The 8,113-nt window shown below is 33.9% G+C and overlaps 1 protein-coding gene across 1 annotated transcript; it reads right to left on the bottom strand.

Moving 5' to 3' along the window:
- Positions 1-1,273: 1,273 nt before the first annotated feature.
- Positions 1,274-1,996, bottom strand: LOC106141991 (uncharacterized). Its single transcript, XM_060954854.1, has one exon. It carries the CDS (start codon positions 1,994-1,996, stop codon positions 1,274-1,276), a length of 723 nt encoding a protein of 240 aa, XP_060810837.1.
- Between the last annotated feature and the right edge of the window lie 6,117 nt (positions 1,997-8,113).

Here is an 8,113-nt window from a genome sequence, read left to right as displayed (position 1 = left end):
CAGAAGAGCTAAGAACGGTTGAAAAGTCAGCAATAGCAAGGGATTTAGAGATAGCATCATAATCTACTCTTTTAAATTTTTTTGGCTGAGAAATACATTTTTTTATGTCGAGCGATAGCAATACGGCGCTGTGATCCGTTAAGGATGATTGAATTACAAGAACTTGAGCACTGCTTGAAGTTTTAAGTATGGCATGATCAATACAAGTAGCAGTAGGAAATCGAGTAGGGAATGTATGTGTCGGAAGTAGACCATGGTGAGAGGTCATATTCAGATAATCCTCCGCATCAAAATCAAGTTCATCGGGAATAATATTTATGTTAATATCACCCATCACCAGAATATTTTTAAATTTTTGCAGGGATTCAAGTAATGTGTTTAAGGAATTTATGAAATTAGTTTTATATCTATAGGCAGGTGGTCTATAAATACCTATAATTACAGTTTCAGGATTTAATTTAATCAAAAGAGCACTAGCCTCAGATATCTTAGGTTCTTCTATGGATATTCCTGATATGTTATTTTTATAGTAGACCAGTACCCCGTCGTTTTTATTGATAGGATTTGTTGAGGAAATAGAAGAAAATCCATGAAGTGGCGGAAAAATCGGATTTGATTCTAAAAAGCACTCGGTAAGAATTATTATATCAGGAGTATCAAATTCATTTAGTAAAATTTCTAGATTATTAAAATTGGCTGACAAACTCCGTATGTTTTGAGTCAAAATATTTAAAGTTTTATTTTGTTTCGATAAATAACCTTGAACATCCTGGGGGTCACATACGAAAGAGGATGCAACCGAGACACTGTCTATACTGTTTAGTAATTGATTACTATTTGGATCGAATTTTAAGTCTAATATACAGATATAACTGGAATGTATGCACTGTGTAAGTAGAGATTATAGAAACAAATACAATTTTAACAGAGTAAGCGCATACGCATAAAGATTGGTTTTTGGTATTATTAACTTTACGCACAATAAAATAAAATATTGGAATTTCAATCGCACAGTGTAATATCATATATGGTGAATAAGTCATATTTTGTTTATGTATAGAATATTTTATAAAAATGTAAATTTTGTTTAAAAAAACGTAAAATATTGAGTCAATTGTACTGTCCATAAACATGCCTAATGTAAGAAATTTTTCAAAATAATAACTAGAGAACAAAAATTTGTTACTTAAGAATATTTCTCTAAATAACTGTTGATTTTTTTTTAGCTTAATTATAGGTAAACCGAACAGCGGCACAGTCGCGCCAGCTAACCCTAGTTTTTTGACTGGGGTCCAGAAAGCTGGCCCTCAGAGGTAACCATGACCAGTTTTGTATTGTCTGCTTTCCTCAGCATCACCCGGCCACCTGAAGTCCAGCAATACTTGTAATTTTCCGCTTTTGCGTACTCGCGAGCCAAGTAGAACAGTCGACGAGACTGTGGTGTCAGATGCTCGCCTATGTACACTGGATGCTGCGAGCCGCCCACTATTGTTGAGTAAAGCTTGTTATTTATATTGCGCCTGTTATAATCCTTAAATGCTTGTAGTATTTTAACTTTCAGGAGAACTGAATTTAGTCTGCAGACAATTGTGACGCCATCCGATCTTGATGGTAGCTTGTAAATGTCGTAGATGTCTGATTTATTTACGTCTACGGAGATCGCTTTAAAGATGCATGTAACAGCGGTTAGCAAGTCTTCCACACAAGGAGTTTTATTTGGGAGCCTGATATTACGAAATTCGAGAGTACTTGATCGGGAACGACGATCAATATCTTCAGTAGCCGCTTCCACTTTAGCTACACGTTCGAGTAATGCTTGGGTCCGCATTTGTTGCGATCCGATCTGCTGCAAAAGATCATCATACCTTAATGACAAAAATTCAATAGATTTTTCTGTTTCACTTTGCGATGACAGTATTTCCGTATTCTGCCTCAATAGATCTTCCACCGAGGTCTTTATATCAGATAATTTGGAGTCGGTTTCCTGCCTCCACATAGTGATTGTATTAATAAATTTATCAATTTTTGACTCCTCTGAATCCTGTCCTCCGCATTCACACCTCTTCCTTTTTAATCGCTGTGTTATGTTACAATCGGAAGATACATTATCTCTTTCTACGTTAAGGTTTGGGGCAGATCCGTAATGGGATTCCAATTTATTAGGACTGCGAATCATTTTTATTTTATTTTATTTATTTTTTAAACTATAGCAATAATAAGTCTTGCGAGAATGAGTATAATAGTTTAAAAACGTAAACAAGTATTGTTTGCGTACGAGTTATGCAAGCGATGACGTTTCCTTTGAGCGCTTATGCGTTGCAGTCACGCAGTCTGAGAGAGCGCGTGACAGTAGTATATTTATCTCACTCACTTCGATAAGGCCTTCCTTGTTTTACACACCGCATTCGCCGCCGGCCGGCCATCCGTTAACTTGTATCCTTTAAGCTTATGGGCGCCTGGTACTCGCAGCACTTTAACTTGTGCACTTTATTTTAAGATTATTTAAAATAAAATTAAAACGGATGATACTATAAACACGTCTGATTCACTAAACATCCGAGAGGGGAGAGGAGTCTTTTCGACACTGTTGGCTCTGTCTGCCCCGCAAGGTGTATAGACGTGACTATATGTACCTATGTATGTAAGTATTCAGTTTTGATTTGTATAAACAGGGTGTAATGTTTCCCTGCAGGCGACTGTACACGCAACCTTACTTACTATTATATACGCGTAAGTACACCACTATCTTTTGCCTGACATGAAAAAAAAGATTCCAAAGCACCACTTGAGACATCTTCAAACTACGTGTTCAGTCTTTTTTGAAGGGTCGCTCGAGAAATTAGAGAGAATTTAATGGTAATGTTGGTTTAAACGTCAGTTAAGTCACCGACGGCGTAATGTTTACGACGTTTAACTTAACTGCACAAAAATGGAGAGATGTGTTTTCAAGGTTGATTTAATTGTTTATTTATATTTATTTATTTATTTGTATTTTATTGTACAAATATATAATACATGACGAAAAACTGTCAATTTACTAAATACGCATTTTGTTATAAGTAAATACGTTTTGATAGACGTATTAAAAGTTAAGTACATTAGTTTGAATACTAACCAATGCTCTTACAGTGAGGGAAAACATCGTGAGTTTCCTCACATTCAGGAAATTGTGTAACTATGATCGATCCAATACGGGGTTAGGTTTACCTGCAAGGGTTGCGGAGGTCAGATGGGAGTCGCGTCATGTAAAAACCTGACTTACCCCATTCAGGGTCCATCCCAATTCTTGCATATATACTTGCATTGCTACATGCACATTCATAAATTTTTTCATGCAGTTTCGTCAGTTAAGAGTACTCTTGACCTGACCTTTGTCTAGAATGTCCCAGGGGAAGACGAAATGTGTGTGTATCAGATAAAAATCAATATATATGAAATGAAGTAAAAGGCTAATAAGGGATATGCTTATTAAATTGCTATTCCTCTTGAAGGTGATGGGCTAGCAACCTGTCACTATTTCGATTTCCATCCATCACAAAGCCAAACAGGTGAACGTGGCCTTTCAGACTTTTTGAGACAGTTGGCTCTATCTACCCCGCAAAGGATATGGACGTGACTATATGTATGTTAAGTATATATAACACTCTTCCGTTACTGAATGAGTGACATATAATGCTCATACCGTCAAGTCTGGAAATTTAAAATTGGTATGTAGGTTTCTGATGTGGTCTACGGATGCACTAAAAGGGGATTTCCCGCGGGAATGGGAATTAACGGATTTTTTCGGCCTATGAAGATTTTATTAATTCCACGTAGCAAAGACACTACGGCTGGTTACCGGCCATTCAGATGTCAGAATGAACCGTCACCCAAAATTATTTTATTTCTTCTTATTTACGATGGAAGCAATTGTTTCTTAATGAGAAGCAAAGAGAAGCAATAAGGAAGCAATGTTTAGACATACGTTCAATGTGATATACGCTTAGTGACCGTTCATTCTGATGGACACAATTTTTCGTTGCTCAAGCAAAGAATGAAACACGCAAAAATCATTTCCAATATTTTTATTTTTAAATTAGTGGCAGTGAAGTTGTATTGGGTACGTCGCTTAGTGATGAACTGAATCCGGGACTGCCTCGGTCGCACAGTGGTGTCCGAATACAAAAATAACTCTCCGATTACCGTAATCGTCGTAATCGGTTTCCTTGACATAGGGCTCTAAGTGAACTTAAGTCTAAAGCCGGTTGTCCATCGATCGCTATTTAAATTTGTTTTATTCATTCTGTCACAAAGCAGTCATAGCTTAAGATGTATTTTCAGCGTTACCTTAATTGTGATTAATAATAGTAAGCTTAGCTTTTTTTCCTTGTACGGTGATTTTCTATAGTTTGTGGTGATGTGTTATGGTATAAGTAGAATTTCATGTTAGATAAAAAAGCAAAAGGATTCAAAAATTTAAATAGGATTAGAATATTAACGTTAAGGAAAACAAAACAATTGTAAGTAAGTACTGCAAGTAACATTACAATAAAGCAAGTTACATTGCAATAATTCCAGATTTAAATGTATTTTGTAAATTCATGGTAAAACTGTAGGTACTCAATTTTAATGTTACCTTATTGTTATAAAGTTCATTAGGATAATAATTTATAATAATAAATAATAATTTGTGTTAATTATCTATCATAATATTATAAAAATGAATAAATATTTTTTGATCGATTGAAGTAATCAACAATGGTCGATAAACTATAGCGTGGTTTCGTATCTATCGAGATAGCTATAGGTGGACAACCGGCCTGTTGTGAAGTCTCTGAAGTTTACTCGACAGTGAATCTTGTGCATCATGATCACTATCTACATAAAATTCGCTAATTACATTTTATTTTCATTTATTTTTATAACAAGACGAGTTTATTTTTATTTCAATTTGTTTTTCTAAATTCGATTTTTATTATAATGATTAATTTTATGCGATTAATATATTTGCCTTTTTTTGATATAAATATTTTGAAATATAATAATTATTTGAATCCAAAGTCGAGTTATAGAAATAAACGATCGTGAGTTAAATTGCTCGGCCCCGCCATTTTCAATACCAAAACAGTTTTGATTGAAAAAATCTTATAAAATTAATGTCCTTTTAAATTATTATATGTTATCATTTGTTTTTCATATTTTGTGGCAAGATAGATTTTCTGACTATCCTGCTGAGGGAGGATCTTATGAAATCTAAAGTACAGTTTATTCTCCGGGAATCTTGTTTTGATTTAAGATTTTTTAGCCCTTAACGTTTGGCCGACAACGATTTATTTTTTATTTTCATTCCCTGGAATTTTACTGAGACCAAATTTTTTTAAATTTAAATTTTTAAATAAATAATTAATATCCAAGGCCGAGCTAGTTGTCCAAAACAGAGACTTCAAAATGAGGGAATGACTGATGATTGAACATATTGATGTAATATTAAATTATATATTAACAAGATTGATTTAAAGTAAGTATATTTCATTATGTATTCCATATAATATTGGGTTGTAAATTCAAAAAGGTTTTTTATTTATTTTCATTTGAGACACGCTATATTATTATTTTTACCATTTTAGTAGGTTCCACTTATTTTTTCTTAGCTATTCAAATATTTTATGAAATACACAAAACGGTTTACAAATACATAGAAAACGAATTATCAATAATAATACTAATATTTCTCCAGGACAGATCTGCCCACATTAATACAGTAATTTGGCACATTATTTCAAATTAAAACTGATTCTTATATTCTTAGTGTAGTGGTTACATTTTATCTAACATCAATTTTACGTATCTGTGTTGTTCGCGTGACGATTATAACGGAACGGTTATAAAAACGATATTCCAAAACACAGGATACTATTAAAAAAACGTCGTTATATCTAACGTTATGTTTGTATATTCGATAGTACCCGTGGTACGGCGCCGGCAAGTGCGGCTGTGTCAGGGCTCCGCGCAGGCAAAGCAACATCAATGTGATGTCTTGAATTGAGCGATTATTTGTTGTTGAGCTGTAAACAGTCTACCAGAAGATGGTCTGTTTTGTAAATACGTACGAAATTTTAATAGACCATTTCTGAAGTATATCAGAGATCCTATTTGTATAGTGACAAGTTACTTTTTTTGAGATTTATGTACCATAACGATCGTTCTAAGTATATTTGTTGTATTTTCTTTAGAATTTTCTGCTTATCAGATTTTTGTTTCTTTAATTTTCCACTTCCTGGCGTAAATCCCGATTACATGACCACCACCTTAGGAGGCGTTTTGGGACCATATTCCTAGATTCGGTAAGTCAGGTTTTTACATTCAAATTTCTGCAATATTTAAGGTTAATCGACTTATGTTATTTACTTGTTTACGCTCGTAACATACATTTGATGTTGCGTTGTATATGGGCACCCTAAAGTGGGCGGCGCGCGGCGGTTCGGCTTCTTAATATTAGTTCAGTCGTGAACTCGTGCGCACACGAGGCAACGTATTCTAGCGGCGGGTGGCAATGCCGCCAATCACGGGGCTACTATTTTTGAATTTCGAGACTATATTTTCCACCATTTAGTTTGACTGTGACCAACAGTACTAAGTCCACAGTAATATATAAACAGTTATAGAGTAATGTGTAACTGGTTAAAAGTCGCTTTACGGTTTTGCTATTATATACTTGAGGTTGATAGTGAAATAGGATATAAGTTGTGAAATATGTATTTATTTTTAGATAAATGTATGTAATAATTTTTCTTTTTTTTAAGAAATCGATTTGTGAATGTATCAGATTCATTCGATATCAAAATATTAATTCATATTGTCTATTTTGAGCTAAAAATTCAACCATAGCACCCGTAATGGCAGCAATGTCCGCCCACGTACATGCGTCCGGGGGATCCCCTTCGCTAAAACATTCAAACCAGTTGATGCGCATACGCACAAAAAATATTTCTGTGCACACCATTATACGTAACTGTTTTTACAAATAATGACAATTGTTATTAATTTAATTGCATCAAATCCATCAAAGAAAAAGGAATAATGAATTTTTAAAAATTTTGTGTAAAGTCTTAATTACTTTTATCTAAAAGCTCAACGATTTTGTTAATTTGTTCATAAAATCAAAATGGATATTTTATAATATTTTTTATTTCATCAATGTAGGTAACCCCGGACGCCCAAACCGCACGGCCACAGTCAGATAATACAATATACCTCACATTACTCCTATACACATAAAAATATTAAAACGGAACATTTTTAACTAGATATAATATAATGTGCGTAACGGACCATAACACCATAGACTCACCATTCTGTACAAACGAATCGAACAACATTAAATTGGCCAAGTAAAGTTTTTTTTTAACCTACGCATTTTCCTTTTTTTCTTGGAAAGCATTGTATGTTTATACTTTATAACTTTCGCGTTGCGTCATTGTTAATGTATACAAACGGTTATTAACGCGAACATGTCGTTTGTATTGACGTTTCGACCGACCTGTCATCCTGTGAACACGGTCAAAACGTCAGAAAAAATGGTATTTTCGCGTTAATTCCCGTTTGCATTATAAGTATTAAAATCGTATGCATTAGAACACGATCTTTAGTAATTAATGGAGATTTTCAATCATAAAAAAATTGTTTAGTTTTCACCGTGTGACGTCTTATTTGCAGGTCTTTATGTTTTTTATCACCGTTTACTAGGTAAGATAGATAGTAAGATTATAGATTAATTAAGATGTTCTATTTTTCATGTTTCCTTCTTACTTCTAGAATTAATTAGAAGTTGTGTGGTAGAAAAACGCAGATACGAATCACAATTAGTTGCCAAAAAAATAATAAAAAAAAGTCTTTTTCACAACTAGTTGCGAAACTGAGTTTCCATGGTGGCTGAAATGGAAAATCTGCTCAAAATATGACGTCACGCAAACAGCGCCATTAATTATTTATATATGAATGAAAATCTGCCAAAATCACTATGATAAATTTATATGATCGGTTTAATAAGAGCTTTCTCTTTCAAAGAAAAAAGTGATAGGTTAAAAAAAGGTTTACTTAGCCAACCGATGAAGTGGAAGGAAATGCCACGCTC

This window comes from Amyelois transitella, chromosome 5, assembly GCF_032362555.1.
Source record: "Amyelois transitella isolate CPQ chromosome 5, ilAmyTran1.1, whole genome shotgun sequence".
Taxonomy (NCBI): Eukaryota; Metazoa; Arthropoda; class Insecta; order Lepidoptera; family Pyralidae; genus Amyelois; species Amyelois transitella.
The sequence above is the reverse complement of the archived record's forward strand: the minus strand, read 5'-3'. Positions and strand labels throughout refer to the sequence as shown.

What these genes read in the sequence shown, in the direction of transcription:
- LOC106141991 (XM_060954854.1), bottom strand. Translation starts at nt 1,996, where the DNA reads ATGTGGAGGCAGGAAACCGACTCCAAATTATCTGATATAAAGACCTCG.